This window comes from Lepidochelys olivacea (assembly GCF_965140295.1).
Source record: "Lepidochelys olivacea isolate rLepOli2 genome assembly, chromosome: 10".
NCBI lineage: Eukaryota > Metazoa > Chordata > Testudines > Cheloniidae > Lepidochelys > Lepidochelys olivacea.
The window spans coordinates 66,860,386-66,879,257 of record NC_140420.1 but is presented as its reverse complement, the minus strand read 5'-3'; the positions used below and the strand labels follow the sequence as shown (position 1 = coordinate 66,879,257).

The following is an 18,872-nucleotide window of genomic DNA, read 5'->3' as shown; positions in this document are numbered from 1 at the left end:
TAGTGAAAGTTAATTTATAACAATCTTAAGAAAGGAAGGATCATTTTGTAGCAAAAAGCACAGAACAGCCATCAGCAGATCTGGGTTGTATTCCTGGCTCTGCCATAGATTTGAAGTCGTTTAACCTCTCTATACCTCAGTATCCCTATCTGTAAAATGCAGATAATAATATTTAGCTACCTCCCCTGGGTATTATGAGGCTTGATTTATTGAACCATTACTAGATGGAAATGGTAGAATTGTCAACAATAATGCAGAAAAGATGGACGTGTGCAAGAAATATTTCTGCCCTCGTTTGGGGCAAAAGCAGGATGATGTATTCAGTCATATGATGATGAAATACTCTCCAGTCCAACTGTAACCAGCAAGGGTGTTAAACAGCAGCTACTGAACATTAGACATTTTAAAATCTGCACGTCCAGCTAACTTGCATCCAAGCATTTTAAAAGAGATGGCTGAAGAGCTCTCTGGACCATTAATGCAGATTTGCAACAAGTCTTGGAACAGTGAGGAAGTTGCAGGGGACTGGAAGAAAGCTAACGTAGTGCCAATATTTAAGAGAGATCAATGGGACAACCTGGGCAGTAGTTCTGTCAGCGTGACATTGATCCTGCGCAAAATAATAAAACAGCTGATATAGGATTTGATCAATAAAGAATTAAAGGAGTGTAATATAATTATTGCCTATTAGCATGAGTTTGTAGAAAACAGATCATGTCAAACTAACTTGATATCTTTTTTTGGTGAGATTATTAATTGGATTGAAAAAGGTAATAGTGTTGATGTAATATATTTCGATTTCTGTAAAGCATTTGACTTCATACCACACAGCATTTTAATTAAGAAACTAGGAAGATACAAAATCAACATGACACATATTAAATTAATTAAAAACTAGCTAACTGATAGGTCTCAAAATGTTATCGGAAATGAAGAATCATTATCAAGAGTATGTATTTCTAGTGGGATCTCAAAGGAAGCACTTTTTGGCCCCACACACTAACATATCTATCAATGACTCTGGAAGAAACTAGAACATCATTACTGATAAAAATTGCAGATATACAAAGATTGAGGGAGTGGTGAATAATGAAGAGGACAGGTCACTGATACCGATCGATCTGGATCACTTTGTAAGAGGGACACAAGCAAACAATATGTGTTTTAATAAAGCTAAATGTACGTGTATACATCTAAGAACTAAGAATGCAGGTAATACTTACAGGATGGGGGACTCTATCCTGGAAAATGGTGACCCACAAGTCTTTTTCAGACTCATGATGGCTTGACGGCTAATCAGTTGAACATGAGCTCCCATTGCAATGCCGTGGCCAAAACAGCTACTGTGATCCATTGGATATATAACAACAGGGGAATACTGACTAGAAGTAGAGAGGTTACATTACCTCTGTATTTGGCACTGATGTGACCAGTACGGGAATAATGTGTCCAGTTGTGGAATCATAGTTCAAGAAATACTGGAGAGTTTTAGAGAAGAGCCATGGCAATGATTAAAGGATAGAAGAACATGACATCCAAGATACGGTTACGGGGAACTTGATCAAAGTCTATAAGTACCTATGCGGGAAACAGAAATCTGATAATGGAGGGCTCTTCACTCTAGAAGATAAAACTATAACAGGATTCAATGGCTGTAAATTGAAGCTAAGCAAATTCAAACTTGAAACAAGGTGTAAAATTTTAAAATGAGGGTAATTAACCAATGCTGTGGTGGATTGCCCATCACTGGAAATTTTTCAGTCAAGATTGGATTTTTTTTTTCTAAAAGAGATGATCTCATTCAAAGAGTAATTAATACAGGGAAGTCCTATAAAAGTCCTGGGTTATGCAAGAGGTCAGATTAGATGATCACAATGGTCCTTTCTGGCCTTATGAGCTATGAATGAATCTATAAATGAATCTGTGCAGCAAGAGAGGTAGTGGACTCCAGGATGACACTAGGTTATAGGCTTGAGTTACAAGGAGAACTGTGGTGTTGTCAATGGTGACAGAGAAATAGGGAGTAGGAAGGACTTGGGAAGATGAGTTCAGCCTTTGCCATATTATTAAGTATAAACTGATACCATCTGAATGGATAATATTACTTAGAGATGGGGTGTAGAGGGAGAAGATGCGTGGAGCATTGATGGACCCCTATGGGATACCCATGGAAAGGGTGAGGGGGTGAAGAGGTGGATTCACCAAGAGAAGTACTGATGGAACAACCAGAGCAGCAGGAGGAGAACCAAGGGAGGATGGAGTTGCACAAGCTGAGAGAGGATGAGGCATCAGGAAGGAGGCTATGCTCAGCAGTATTAAGTGCAGTCGAAAGCTCAAAGAGGATGAAGGATGGGGCAGAGGGTCTGAGATTTGTCCATTTAGATTATTAAAGAGCAACCTTGTTCAGAGCAGTTTCAGGAGAGTGAAGTGTAGTGGTTGAGAACCAGATTGGACTGGAATATAGGTGGAAGTGGAGAACAGAAACGAGGAGAAATAGTTGTAGATATCATGTTCAGTAAGTTGAGAGATGCCGGGGAGAAGGGAGAGAGGCTGGAAATAGGGTGGGGATTTATTTTAGGATGGGAAAACTTACAGAGTGCTGTATCTGTTAGATAACATGCTTGTTGCCTGGCACGCCAAAATGCCCTGGGGAAGGGTTGTGCGCACAAAATGGATCCAGTCACAAACATTACCCTGCTGAAAATTTGGTCTTTGGTTTGAGCTGTGAAATATTTATTTGAACATCAATGTGCATACCATAAATTACAGGACAAATGCAGTGTGATAATCATGAAACTTCACCTTAGTTTCAGCATTTCCTAAAGTGTTACCTGAAGTTGATCTTGGTGGAGTCTCATAGGGCCAAACTGCACATCTGTCACTGCTGCCTACAAAAAAGAAGAGAATTTTTTAACACGTACCTGCTCATGGAGGAAGGAAAATCAGCTCTCTAAAAGAAGAGCTCTCTTATTTACCACTGGGTCACAAATATATTGCTATCATTATCAGCCCATCTGTCTATAAGGGTTTTGTGTTGCTTTTAGAAATTCCTATTCAGTGTAACAACAACAAGGTTACAAATCAACGAGCAGGTTACAGTCACTTTCTTATTGTCATCTGAAACATAAAGCTGTGTATTAGTCTTGTGCGTATGCTAGACAGCTCATTAATTTTCTGTATTCTCAGTATTATTTAAGCTGTTCCACAACACAGGCAAATGTTTAGAAAAAGCTTTCTTTTAAAAATGTAAATAAGCATTTAATTCACAAAAGAAAAGTAAAAGTATGTAACTGGGTGATGGGTGTCCACCCCACACAGGACTGGAAGGGGTTCAGAAGACCAGGCAGGCCAATTAACTGCACAGACTGCACCTGGAGGGAGAGCTAGAGGGCAGGGAACTGATAGAAAGCAGGCTCAGCTGGGCAGGAACAGGCAGGGCCTATAAAGCCAGGAAGCTGGCAACAGACAAGGGCTGCTGAGAAAGAGCAATCACTCCTTGGGTAGAGGGAAGAAGGTTTGGAGCAAGTACACCCAGAGATCGTGGTGGGAAATGAGTGGTAGGAAGCAGTCCAGGGAAGGAGCAATGAGGGCTGGGAGAATAAAGCCCAGAACTGCTCAGTTGAGGCAGTGAATGGGAATACTGCATAGGGCTGCTGAAGGAAAGACTTTGATATATCCCAGTAAGGGGAAAAAATGCTGAGCGACCTGCCCAGAGGGCTGAGTCATGAGGAGGACGCTGTGCTTCCTGGGACAAGAGAGGAGCTGCAGACCTGAGAGAGAGGGAGTGTGACTGGGTACGACCGTGGTGATGGGCATTGACCTGATGAGCTAATCCCCAGAGCACCCAGGAGGAGGTGCCAGACTAGTGGTGAGTGGTGTGGCCCATCACACTCTGCTTTAGAAACCTTATCAGTAATGGATTTCACTACAAAATGAGGAGAGCTTGAAAGCTGTACAAATAAATATGCACACTTCACTTCCCAAAGTATGCTCTGATGCATTATTTCCCAAGGCCATGCTGGTGGAGACCATGAGAGCCTTCAGAAACTGAAGGCTGCAGAACTCTGAGATAAGTATTTAAAGGCACGTATGTTTAAAATTCACTTCTACTCTGAAAAGTGATTGTAAAATGCCACTGCGGTGTGCTATGTACACTGTGTGTCAGTGATTTCCATATTGAGTGTACATGGATTACACATGAAAAGAATAATTTTCTAAGTGCCAATTTAGCTTGGGATCCGAGAGTCAAGCTAGGATCTTTCCTTCTCTTGCATCATTACAAGTAATGATGATCAGGTGTGTCTGCTGCTCTTACTAGCTCTACCTACTAACTAACTGTCTTTGATACTATAGACTATTAGCAAAAAGAAAAGGAGAACTTGTGGCACCTTAGAGACTAACCAATTTATTTGAGCATGAGCTTTCGTGAGCTACAGCTCACTTCATCGGATGCATGCCGTGCAGTTTCCACGGCATGCATCCGATGAAGTGAGCTGTAGCTCACGAAAGCTCATGCTCAAATAAATTGGTTAGTCTCTAAGGTGCCACAAGTACTCCTTTTCTTTTTGCGAATACAGACTAACACGGCTGTTACTCTGAAACCTGTCATTATGCAAGGCACTGCATTTAGCCGTATGGAGTGGAAATCTATCAACTGCATGAAAAAACTTGTACAGATACAGACAGACATCATCTTCCTTTCCAAAGGCAGTTTCCACGGCATGCATCCGATGAAGTGAGCTGTAGCTCACGAAAGCTCATGCTCAAATAAATTGGTTAGTCTCTAAGGTGCCACAAGTACTCCTTTTCTTTTTGCGAATACAGACTAACACGGCTGTTACTCTGAAACCTATAGACTATTAGGCATTATTGCCTGAAGACGGGAACAGGAGTAAATGGAATGGCTCTTAAGTGGCTTTGGGCTAGATTTTCAAAGGTATTTAGGTGCCTAAAGATGTACATAGGTGCCTAGTGGGATTTTCAGATGTGCTTATGCACCTATCTGCATCTTGAAGGGCCAAAATACCTTTAAAAATCTGGCCTTTTGTATTTTTGGTCTCTGAGGGTGCATCTACACAGCAAAACCAAAACATAGCAGCAGCAAGTCTCAGCGCCGGGGTGAACTGACTCGGGCTCTCACTGAGGGACTAAAAACAGCAGTGTAGATGTTTGGGCTCAGGCTGGAACCTGGTCTGCAAGACCCATCCTCTCCCCCTCCCGCAGTTTCAGAGCCTGGTCTCCAGCCTGAGCCATTTTTAGCTCTGCAGTGCAAGCCCAAGTCAGTTCACCCAGGCTCTGAGACTTACTGTCGCACGGTTGTTGTTGGGGTTTTTTTGGCTGTTGATGATGTATCCTGAGAGAGAGAACACAAACAATTAATAAAGAATTCTCTTGATATAAAAGGGGAACTAAAGTCCAGCTGGTTCTTGCTTAGCTGCCGAGCTAACTGGGGTAAAAAAGCAGAAGAAACTTATTTTTGGCAATGTAGTAAACAAAGAGGACTTGGGATCATATACACCCAAGGAACAGATCTGTTGAGTACAGAGGTGGCATTTTTACATTGTTTTTTTTTTTTTCAGAGTAAAACCACACTTTAAGATCAGATTTAATCCTTTGCAGTCTAGAATTTTTCCAATAAGTAATTTTAAAGAACCATCATTACATCCCATATACCACATAAAAACCTTTTAAAATTACATGCTCTTTTCTCTCTATGACCTTATTGCTCCATTGCATAGCCTGTAAGGCTCTTCATGTGAGCTTTTATTTATCAATTTGGAAATCACCAATATAAATGTAAATGAGAGAGAAATATGAGGCGAGGAAAATGCCAGTGCAACACCTGAGAAAACAATACAGGAACAGTTTATGCCTTTGTTATTAAAGTGGGGCTTTAACAGTGACTGTAAAATCGACATAGAGAGGGTTCCAGATTTACTTTCTCAATAACTTCCAGATCAGATTTATTCACTTTAAACACTCCCGAAAGGTGATTCTTCTCATTGCAAACACTGAAAATTCTTCCTGGGATGTGAAAAATCAAGCTGGTTTGTTCTGCTTCTCACCTCATCACCACTTAAGGATTTTACACTAAGAAATTAGCTGGTACTGTAGTTGTTAATGCATGAGGCAGATGCAAATCCATCTTTCTGTGCCATCGTTTTATTGGCTTTGTGGTGCTAACAGCCGTAACTGTGGTGCTAATCAGTAAACTCAGCAGAAATGCCTGGAGGACATACAGGGAGAATATCTATAGAGGAAGAGTTGCCATATTTACAGTCACTTTTCTGAGCATAACCACACTTTACATTACATTTTGAAAGATTTATTTTTGTGCATTCAGGCTGCCAGCAGAAAGTGTTTTCAATTTTAACTAACAACGGCTTTGAGCTGTAAGGTTCAGACCAGAGCTGAACTTTCCCAAAGTTTACAGGTATTTAGAACCCATGCCAAGTCTAATGTTAAACAGTAAGATACAATTACTGCTGCCAGCTATTGCTTTCATTTGCTCCTTTCTTCTACAAGTTTGAGTAAATTTAATGCTCATAGAAGCATTAAAAGACCAACAGTCTGATCCTGCATGGAATCAGGCACACTCAACTTCCGTTGACTTCTGTGGGGGTTAAAGAAGCCCAGCATCTCTCAGGAGGTGTTCTGCACTTAGCAGGATTGGGTCCTAATAGCAATGGTTGGAGCCCGGCACAGTCAGAACTGTGTTGGCAGGCTCTGTGCAGTTTTTCCCATACAGATCTCCCAATCCATCACCTCAATTTCATCTGAAACTCCTGATTATTTCAGGCCAGAACTTCCCTTAAGTAGACACTATCAACCACGATCAGTTATGTCCTATTTCACCGTAGTTTTGAAATGGGCATGCATGGAACGAATTCCTGTTCACTCTGCTCGAACAGATAGTCTCATGAGAACAATGGAACTAGTCACTACAATAAGCCAAGCAGGAGTTGTCCAACAGGGAGTTAGCGGAGTCTACAAAATACCTTTTTTGCCAAACTGATGTTTAAGCTCCACTTACAGACACCACCTGCATGTGATAAACTATCTTGTTACATGTTAACTTTCTGTCCCAGGTGGAAGAAAAATCCTCTTCTGCATCTCAGCTGGAAAATTTTGGTGCAGCCTGGTTAATTCTTAATCTGGTTGAAATCTGTTCAAATAACTTGATTAATCATTTCAATTCATTAAAACCAGTGAGAGTCTTTCAATCGACTTTAGTGGGAACTAGACTGAGGGCTCTGTGCCTTACAAAGCACTATGCTTGCTATGGAGGGTTTGCAAAATCTGGACCCTAAATTGCTGTCACTGAAATTGCTGGTAAAATAATTCAGAAATAAGTGAATGTTCGGTAAACACACAACTGAAATAAGCTTAAAACAGACTGGCCCAAACAACTGTGACTGCTCTGATTAAAGTACAACCAACTAGATGGTGACCTGATGTAACCTATTAAAACATTTCAGATTTCTTCTTACTATGAGTCCTCCTTCACAACTCTGCCAGAGCAGAATCTACAGGGAAGACCTACTCATGTTTTTTCATTCCTACAGAGAGAAAACCCTAATATGAACTTGCTCATGGAATACTTCTCGTAAAGAACAAAGAGCAGAAATGGCAGGATAACTCTATGTGCTAGTTATGGTGATATACTACTTGGTTAGAATGTAGGACACATCAAAAGTGCCTACATGCCGTAGGGTTCCTGCTTACCAGATTTCTCATATCTTGGCTGAGTCTAAAATACCTCTGTTGCCATTCCTAATTGGAGGGCAGAGCTAACCCTCAAAAGAGGCAGAGTCAGCTGGAATAAAAGCCTTTGGCTATTAACTACCAAACAGTATTCACGTTAAAGAGACGCAACTATATTATTTCTGCAGGCTGATTTTTTTTTAAAATATTTCCTGAAGTTTTTGTGTGATGCTTTAATCCAGGCCCCTGGCTCGCCCAATGTATCCATGGCCTTCAGAGGCATGGCTGCCGCCTCTGCTACAGACCAACCTGTTCAGGAGAGGGAATATTGGAGCAGCGGAGTAGTAGGGAGAAAAAGTGCTCATAAAAATGAATCCGCCACAATCTGCAACTACTCTATCACTTCCTTTCAGACTCTCCACCAACAACTGGCTGCACATTCAATGGAAGTTACTTTTTGCCCCCACACAGTCCCTGTGGACCACATAGGCCCACCAGTAATCTCTCCTCCCTACTCATCTCTGCAGGAGTCTCCAGACTGCTGCTGATCTCCCCCTCCTCAAAGGTCACAGCTTTCATGAGGACACATGGGAAGCCGCAGGGTTTGGTACTAGATGATTACCTTTATTGAGAATTTTGCTGTCTACTTACGTGAATAAAGAAGTGAGACACACTTGCTCGATATTATCAACCGTGCAGCCACTTTTATTAAATGGACTACATATGGGCAGTGCTTACAGGGAACCTAGGGTTTAGGATTCAGCCAATAATGAGGATATTTCTGATAACAGTTTAGCACTAAGTAACTGTTGGTTCATCTAAGCTTTACTACAAGTCTCAAGCCTAACATTTGTTCCCATTAAAATGTCTGATAGTGATACAATAATGAGTGGTATTTTAGTACTAAACCATAATATATTAATTGTATAATATGCCCAACTAACAAGTAGTCTTTCCTAAATACAGCACTATGACAAATTAGAACCATAGAATCATAGAATAACAGAGTTGGAAGGGACCTCTGGAGGCCATCTAGTCCAACCTGCTGCCCAGAGCAGGACCAATCCCAACTAAATCATCCCAGCCAGGGCTTTGTCAAGCCTAACCTTAAAAACTTCTAAGGAAGGGGATTCCACCTTAAAAGACCAACAGTCTTTTGAATGGTAACGCATTCCAGTGTTTCACCACCCTCCTAGTGAACAAGTTTTTCCTAATATCCAACCTAAATCTCCCCCACTGTAACTTGAGACCATTCATTATTCCTTGTACTGTCATCTGCTATCACTGAGAATAGTCTAGATCCATCCACTTTGGATCCACCTTTCAGGTAGTTAAAAGCAGCTATCAAATCCCCCCTCCTTCTTCTCTTCCATAGACTAAACAGTTCCCTCAGCCTCTCTTCATAAGTCATGTGTTCCAGACCCCTAATCATTTTTGTTGCCCTTCGCTGGACTCTCTCCAATTTCTCCACATCCTTCTTGTAGTGTGGGGCCCAAAACTGGACACAGTACTGCAGATGAGGCCTCACCAGTGTCGAATAGAGGGGAACAATCACGTCCCTTGATCTGCTGGCAATGCCCCTACTTATATACCCCAAAATGCCATTGGCCTTCTTGGCAACAAGGGCACACTGCTGACTCATATCCAGCTTCTCGTCCACTGTCACCCCTAGGTCCTTCTCTGCAGAACTGCTGCCTAGCCATTCGGTCCCTAGTCTGTAGCGGTGCATTGGATTCTTCCGTCCTAAGTGCAGGACTCTGCACTTGTCCTTGTTGAACCTCATCAGATTTCTTTTGGCTCAATCCTCCAATTTGTCTAGGTCCCTCTGTATCCTATCCCTACCCTCCAGGGTATCTACCACTCCTTCCAGTTTAGTGTCATCCGCAAACTTGCTGAGGGTGCAATCCACACCATCCTCCATATCATTAATGAAGAAATTGAACAAAACCGGCCCCAGGACCGACCCTTGGGGCACTCCGCTAGATACCGGCTGCCAACTAGACATGGAGCCATTGATCACTACCCGTTGAGCCCGACAATCTAACCAACTTTCTACCCACCTTGTAGTGCATCCATCCAGCCCATACTACTTTAACTTGCTGACAAGAATACTGTGGGAGACTGTGTCAAAAGCTTTGCTAAAGTCGCAGAATAACAACTCCACTGCTTTCCCTTCATCCGCAGAACCAGTTATCTCATCATAGAAGGCAATTAGATTAGTCAGGCATGAATTTCCCTTGGTGAATCCATGCTGACTGTTCCTGATCACTTTCCTCTCCTATAAGTGCTTCAGGATTGATTCCTTGAGGACATGCTCCACGATTTTTCCAGGTACTGAGGTGAGGCTGACTGGCCTGTAGTTCCCAGGATCCTCCTTCTTCCATTTTTTAAAGATTGGAACTACATTAGCCTTTTTCCAGTCTTCTGGGACTTCCCCTGATCGCCATGAGTTTTCAAAGATAATGGCCAATGGCTCTGCAATCACATCTGCCAACTCCTTTAGCACTCTCGGATGCAACGCATCCGGCCCCATGGACTTGTGCAGGTCCAGTTTTTCTAAATAGTCCCAAACCACTTCTTTCTCCACAGAGGGCTGGCCACCTCCTCCCCATGCTGTGCTGCCCAGTGCAGTAGTCTGGGAGCTGACCTTGTTTGTGAAGACAGAGGCAAAAAAAGCATTGAGTACATTAGCTTTTTCCACATCCTCTGTCACTAGGTTGCCTCCCTCATTCAGTAAGGGGCTCACACTTTCCTTGGCTTTCTTCTTATTGCTAACATACCTGAAGAAACCCTTCTTGTTACTCCTAACATCTCTTGCTAGCTGCAGCTCCAGGTGTGATTTGGCCTTCCTGGTTTCACTCCTGCAAGCCCAAGCAATATTTTTATACCCATCCCTGGTCATTTGTCCAATCTTCCACTTCCTGTAAGCCTCTTTTTTGTGTTTAAGATCAGCAAGGATTTCACTGTTAAGCCAAGCTGGTCGCCTGCCATATTAACTATTCTTCCTACACATCGGAATGGTTTGTCCCTGTAACCTCAATAAGGATTCTTTAAAATACAGCCAGCTCTCCTGGACTCTATTCTCCCAGGGGATCTTGCCCATCAGTTCCCTGAGGAAGTCAAAGTCTGCTTTTCTGAAGTCCAGGGTCCGTATTCTGCTGCTTTCCTTTCTTCCTTGTTCCAATTATTCCAATGCTTAAAAGCAAGTATGTTCTGAATATAAATACTTCATCATGCATGTGTTGTTTTTACCAGACTTGCTCTAGCAAAATTGAAATATAGTTTATTAATGGAGCACAATAGGCTATACTACCTCATACACAAACATAGCAATGCTGTGAGTAAACTTACCAAACTGGATGTACAGGGTTACTAGTGGAGAGTTTTAAAATGTATCCAAAATGACTGTATATTAAGTCAGTGGGCTTGCAATATCAGAACTTATTCATCACATATAACATTTCTTCTTTATAGTCTTAATAGTCTATTGCCAGCAATATTAATCATTTTACTGATATTTTAAAATTGTATAAATATATTTTAATTTAATTTTGAAATATACTCTTGAATATTGCCTCTGTGTATATGTACATTATTAATCATCACAAATAAGAATTGACTAATTTCATCTAAATTTATAAATATTCAATCCCAAAATTAAGATGTAAGCATACGGGCCAGTTCAAATGTTCCAAATTTGGTTTTTCGATTTAAAAACCTGGATTAATTTTACATGAACTCTTTACATTTTTTTTTAAACCGGCTTTAGTAAGCTTAAACATACCCATCCCATCAAGCAAAAGCCCAAGTGAACAGACAGACTTCAGGTCACACCCTGACAGCCAACTGATCCAGGATCAATCAACTCAAGAGGGTGAAATGAATTCCAAAGACAAGAGCTGTCCCCCCAAAAATCTCAGCCAACACTTTCAGCATCATGGGTCTGTTCACATGAGTAGCCCTCCTGGATCTCAACTGACAAGACAGTATATTAGAGAGCTCTCGAGACAGCTAAGATCCACACTACATAGGACACCAGTATATGGATTTTACCTGCAAGTGGAAAAGGCGTTATGCTGTCTGTGGCTAACACCTCCAGGCAAGCAGTTCTCCATGGTCAATACCAGCTGTAGCTTCTGACTACTGGATTTTAATCCATTTTTTTCCTGTATAACATTTCCTTCTCACCTTCTGAAACCTATGTACACTGCTCGTATCCTGAACTCTGCACATTTACACATTCCTTGCAAAATTCCCATTGAACTTGAATGTGTAGGGACTTTAAGATTTGTCCTATTATTTTCTGTACTCATTCTAAGTATTTAACATCAATATTGTGCATTGTAGTACATGATATCTTTTTAATATAACAATACAAAATATTAGTAAAAGCTGCACGCCAACTCTGGCGGAGTTGATGTTCTCAAACACCATCATTAGTGCTTAACAACATAAAAGGAGCCTTACAATACATTGGCTGAATTCTGCAGTGTAAATCCAGAATAACTTCATGGACTAAAATGAAATCACTCTAGAGTACAGTGTAAATCTAGATTTACACCACTGTAAAAATGAGGTCAGAATCTGGCCCCCATGCACATATTCTCTTTGTTATTTTGAGGCAACAGTATTCATAAGAGAGAACAAAAAGGGAACAAAAAGTCCCAGGTTGTTTTACCTTAGCTCAACAGATTCAAGGACCAAGATAAGAAGAACCCTTGGAGTTAAGATGAATGCTGTCAGTTATTCTTAATAGAATTCCAGAGACACAGCCCTGAGAGGCAATTAGTTTACAGAAAACTTCTGTTCAATGTAGATCAAGTGTGTTAATTTCAGCACTTAATTTAACTTTCTTACATGTATCTTTCACAAAAGACCTAGACAAATGATAAAGAATCTCAAATATTCAGACTGTATATTTTTGACCCAATACAATTTGCTTTGATAAAATCTAGAATTTACATTAGCTTGGTCAGTTCCCTATCTGGTCTATGTTGGCGCTGCTCCATCAAAAGAACAATGACAATTAAAACCAGCTGAATATCTGAGGATCAGCTGAGGATCTGGTCCAATGTCTTTTCACTTTAATATACCATATATTTTAAATCATTCTTAATTTAACATTCTGATACTAGTGTTTAGCAACATAAACGACAATGTAGGCAGGGTGATGCATGAGCCAACTGAATAATATGGGCCTAGATGAGGAGTTATTCCCGATTAACTATTCCTGTTTAACTGTGTGTGTGGACATTCAGCGTGGATTAAGCTAATTTGGAATAAGGCACTCTTATTCTGGAATAAGAGTGTCCACACATGGAGTTAATCAGAAATAATTAATCCACTTTAAAATAATACATACCTTATTCCAGATTAATTTTCATGTGTAGACAAGCCCTTGATTTAATTTTCACTACTGTTCACTTACTCCATTTTTAAAATGTTATGTACAATTCAGAGACCCTTTTAGTTTTGTATAGATCAAGAGGGCCAAAGTCTGGCCTCAGATCAACACACTAGTACATCATTAACAGTAAGTGATATGGCAAACAGAAACAGAGCTTTGTTGAATGTCCCAAGAGGGAATACTGAGTGGGAGTCATGTGCATGGATATGAGGCAAGAATTTGGCCCTAAATGATTTAAGAAGCCTATTTAACAGATATTTATTAATAAATTGTGGACAGTCCAATTGAAAGTCTTTAGTAAGTCAATGCTTGTACATCACGTTCCATATGTAAAGCATTTTATGCATTCTAACTATTATAAGTTTTCTGTTTGTTTTTAAATATTCTGTGACTGATTCCAGGTTGCACTACTCCAGTTTAACACCAGTGTCACTCCAATGAGATCAGCAGTGTTACAGTAGCCCAAAGTTGGAGTCATGCAATGGTAAATTAGGGTCTTGTACACTTCTTGTACACTTTTGGGAAACTGAGAATGCTGAATTTGTTCCTTATACATTTCCTCCGTGTGGATTCAGGAACTTTCTCTTTATAGCATTGTAAGCTTGGAGCTAATAGAAATGAATCATTCCATTTTTGTCAGGAAAAGTTAATTATGCTATCCAAACTGACTTATTATTTGTAATGTGATAGCACTTAGGGTCCCAGTCATGGATCAATGGCTCATTATGCTAGGTGCTGACCAGACACGCTTCATAAAGACAGTCAAAGTTTATTATTTAAAGGTAAGAACTGTTTCACAAAGCAGGCTAGAAGGTTTCTAGAAAGCCAATTACTTGTAAAGTTGTGCAGCAGAATACTTCATAAAATAAAATGCAACAAAAGAACACTTAGCACCTCTACAGCACTCTTTATCCATAGATGTCACAGATGATATTTATGTGTCTATACACAGCATCACCAAAATGTTTCTGTTGTAACTAGGTATTTGTCCTGTAGCAAGGTGACTAGGTCTCTTTCATGCAAATGTACCCCATGGATGGAATAATTATTCATAATGTACAAGCCAGAAAAAATCATCCATTAATAAATCTAAGTGAAAATCTGACAGGCACTTGTCTGATCAACTGCACCTCCCTTTCCACCACAAGCCTTTATTTGAGAGGTTATTCAAATGGAAACCCCACCTTTGAGTTATTATTCACCTTAGCCATATTCTTAAACTCCACAGAAAGTCTGAGAAGATAGTTGCTGTATCACTGTGCTTTCAAACTCGAAGGGTTACACTGTGCTTTTAGCCTCAGCCTTGCCCAAGGGGGTGGTGCACAGAATGCTCTGGGGAAGCACAGTTCCCTCCCTGTTAGTCTTTAAGGTGCCATCAGACTCCTAGTTCCCTCCCGGTTTCCCCCTTGGAATGGTGCTGCTGACCTATACCACAAATTATGACATCCCCTGCACGGACTCAGCTCAGGAGTCTAGTAAATTGAGGGCGTGCAGCCATGGACCTGCTCCTTTCCACATTTCTGCTCCAGTGACGGTTAAGCAGGCACACAGCACTGCTTACTCCTGTGCTCCAGGACCCAAGATCCAGGTAGCCCACACAACACTGGTGGGAATTCTGACTCTCCCTTACTATATGTGGGCATGTAGCCAAAGCCACAAGGTAGCCCTAAGGAATAACACTGATTTTCTCTCTATATAACAGCAAGGATGTTGAGCAGCGAATAGCATTCTCGCAAAAAGCAGCGTTCAAATCAAATGTTGGATTTGCTTCAACATCTGCCCAACCTGGAAGCCCTTTACTGATCTGTATACAACACTCCACTAAACATTAGCACTTTGCATTTAAAGCAAGAGAAACATGAAACAAAAGCTAGCTCACACTTCTAGAGATCTGACCATCTTTTGGGCTGCCTTCTTAGGCAAGTTAACATTGTTGCATTTAAAGTAGAAACAGGCCTGACATGCAACATTCAGATCTGGATCTGAACAACCCAAAAGTTTGGGGTCTTAATTCAGGATCCCACTGAGAAGTGTGTGTGTGTGAGAGAGAGAGAGAGAGAGAGAGAGAGAGACACACACACACACACACACACAGGGGTGTGAACTTTGTACATTCTGGATCCCTGGAATACTTAGTACACTGTGGCCACATATTTCTATGTGGTCAGGCCACGCTGAAAAGCATTTGGAGTTAAATCCTGCACTAAAGAGAGAAACAGCAGCTCAATGACCTGTCTTGTATTTTAGAAGAAAATTTAAAACCCTATAATAATGGTTTTCTATACATAGGCTGCAGAAATAGCTGTCACTATCAATGCAAAAACAGCCTTAAGGACACTTTTAGCTCTACAGAGTTCTGCAAAGTCAAGTACACTTCAGGGTATAACTTCTGAAGAAATATCTCTGAAGACTCTAGAAAGCTGTAAGGGCAACATGAACAAACAATGCACACTACATAGAAATGTAATTATTTTAAATGAGAAAAGGACATTTATGGGAAGGAGTGCCTGCCCCTTATTTAGATCACATTGAAAGAATGCCAGATAGGAATGCGCCAGATTAGTTCTATTTTATAATCGTGCTCATCTCCATAGCATCTAGGCATCTTTGGTGAATAGGGGCTGCTTGCAGGAGCAAATCATAGCTGTTGACCGTTATCATGAGGTCATCTTTTACAAGCTGCATACCAGTGTCTCGCTGGAAAACCTGCCTAGCTCTCTGAGAACTCTATTCTCTTATTTTCCCGGAACTCAGAGCCCTTCTCTGTTTTTTTCTTTGCATGCTGGATCAAGAGCTCTCCTGCTGTCTGAGTGTCACACAATGCTTCAGAGGCAGCTGGATAACGGTGTGTGGCTAGAAATTCCCATAGGCATCTAAGGCCTACTTCCTTCTCTCTTTTTCCTCCTCATCTGACAAGGCTAGAGCTGCTCAAGGCTCCCACTAGGTGAAGACACACATAACTGAGCTCTGGAAGCTAGCAAACCCTTATATATGGAGGATGACATCACTAAAAAGTTTCAAAATACTGTCCTTCTGTCTCCATCTGCTGGCGAGGAGGAACTATACCCAACTATCTGGACAGGAATAGAAGACTGAAGAGAGATTAGTGTTTAGTTTTGGCTGGTGATGAACCAAGAAACCTTTAAATATAGGGTATTAAAGATGTTTGGGACCATGGCATTCTGAACAGTGGAGAATAAATCCAGTGAGAGTTTTCTCAACTTTTGTCTAACTGGAACAGTACTTTTCATTCACCTTCCACTGCCTTAGGTGTATTAATTTTACAGGCAGATTGAGAACTGCCCTTTCCTTCTTCTTTTGCAGACCCTCAGTACAAACAGTACATTCTTTTGGCCCTGAGGAAAATTCTTGCTGCTTGCATTTTAACAGTTGCACTGCACTGCACTCTGGAAGATTTAAATATGTCACAGTAGTTCTATTGTTTAATAGTATTAAAACTGTTTATCCTCTTGTAATTCTGCAGATGCCTAAAGATCCTGGAGTACAACAACAAGCTCTAATTTGTTTCAGATCCACCTACTATATTTCTTCTTTCTACTGGGGACCACTTGCTAGCTCTGTTTTGAAGGTGATCACAGAGTTGCCAGGATGCAAAAGACCTCTGCTACCATCCTGGTGAGTTTTAAGGTATTCATTTATTATTTTTTATATGCATTTCTATGGCATTCACTGTCATAGCACTTGTACTTGAATGGGCTTCACTGACTACAAAAGACATTTTCAAGTCTATGAGGGAAATTTACAGTTATTTTTCTATGCCAGGTATATTTTTCATGCCTTAATGCATCAATAGTGCAATAATCATAAATGAACCAGGAAAAAGAAAGAAAGATAGACATAGCTCCTACGCAGAAATAGCAAATACTGGTCAAAGCTGACTGTGAGTCAGCCAGGCTCTTTTGCTGTTTTTTAGTTTGTCCTAAACTAGGAAGCTTTTCTTATTTAAGGAACAAACCTGATTCCCAAGGTGCTGAGTACCCATTGAAGTAAATGGGTACTTGGCATATCTGAAAAGCAGGTAAACAGTACATTTAAAAAAAAACATAGGTATGTCCATATATAGAAAAAACAGGTCTAACACAAACTGCCCCAGGTGGGGGACTATTGGGGCCAGAGCTCTTTTGGGGCTTGCAGGCCGCTGATCAGATGGCACTGGTGGCCAGGGGATCTGTACACCCCTGACAATACTTCATGGGGAATCACCATGAGGAAATCTTTGAAAATTTCTTCATAAAAATTCACCTCCTGAGGCTTTGACTGTGGGAGGACACAATCCGGGCCAATGTCTAAACCTGAATGTTTTCTACATGATGGTATATGGCACCATAAGGCCACAGCTTTGGGAACAGAATTCATTTTCTGACCAATTGGTAAAGGCCTGCTGCAAACTGTAATCTGCTAATAGCCAGGCAGGTGGCTTGCTGAGATCGCTGGTCCTGACTGGCTGAGAACAGCACAAAACCTATGATTATTGTTACCTCCTCGCTGGCTCACTTGTTTTGTCTCACCCACCTATACCTTGACTTTTAAACTGTAAGCTCCTTAGGGCAGGGATTGTCAGCTGTGCATGTAAAACACCTAACCAAACAGAGCCCAGATCTCCTTGGCCTCTAGGTACTACCACAATGCAAATGTTAAATAGCGATAATAAACACTTCAAACTTCAGGATTTTTGTTTAATTAAACCCTACCTTTTCTGTCCTAAGCACAACATATAATTGCTTATTTACTTTGGAAAATAAAGAATACTTTAAAGAGTAGATTTATTATCCTCTAGAACTACGGCTTTTTAAAGAAGCATATAATAAAAAGTTGAGAATTATTTGTACTTCTGAATTGTCCTTTCATTCAAAAATAGGCAGATCTTTTCTGTTTGCGGCAGTGTTGTTCTACCACAGGCAAATCCAGATGGGGCATTGTTGTTAGAAAGAAGATAGACAGGGATCTCTTCCTCCCTTGAATGGCTAGAGGCTCATTCTCTAACCAGGGGAAAGAGGTCAGATTTTTAAAGGTATTTAGGCATTGCCAAACTCAGTATGGCAATGCCTTACTGATGTAGCAGGCTACATCAGTTCAGCATTACAATGTTGAGCACAGCAATGCCTAAATACCTTTAAAAATCTGTGTCTGAGTTACTAGCTTCACCTTATGCAGATGCTTGTTCATTTCTGTGGACTACAGGGGAGTTTGAAACAGGACACTGGTCTTGTACTCAAGTCTGATACAGTAGCACACAATGCCTCTGCCAGCCCACAGAGCTGGTTAAATATTACACTCTGACATAACTGAAAATGGTATCATTATACTTTACTGAAGGTTTTGATCCCATTTATTCAATCCTCCTGCACTCTAAGGGAAGGTTCACTATAATTAGAATTGCAGTCAGCATAGTTCAATACATTAAAGCAACTTGAGATTTTCCTTCTACTGCTCTTATAAACAGAATTTTACTCTATTTGAGTTTGTCGTAGGCATACTCTACTTTTAAACTAAAAAAGCCTTTGCTGAAGAAATGCTTTAGCTATGTAGCTTTTGACTCTTAACTAGTTTATGTACATTCTGTATACAAGAGATGTTCTGGTACAAAAAAATTGCTGGCTCCGCAGAAGAAGTGGCTATTCATGTAAGATGATGCATTATTCAGCATGTTTCTTTCTAATAAACAGAAATTCCTACCTGGCCAATATGTTACCATCCTCCTGGTGAAGCCTCACAGAAGGACTTGTATCTATAACAACTC

General features: G+C 40.7%; 1 protein-coding gene across 3 annotated transcripts in view; it reads right to left on the bottom strand.

Moving 5' to 3' along the window:
* PDE8A (phosphodiesterase 8A) overlaps positions 1-18,872 on the bottom strand; it is a 195,677-nt gene that overhangs the window by 51,632 nt on the left and 125,173 nt on the right. For all 3 annotated transcript variants that reach the window (XM_084642182.1, XM_084642184.1, XM_084642183.1), the window contains exon 2: positions 2,832-2,888. In XM_084642182.1, the coding sequence (XP_084498308.1) occupies positions 2,832-2,888 (57 nt within the window). The remainder of the gene's footprint in view (positions 1-2,831; positions 2,889-18,872) is intronic.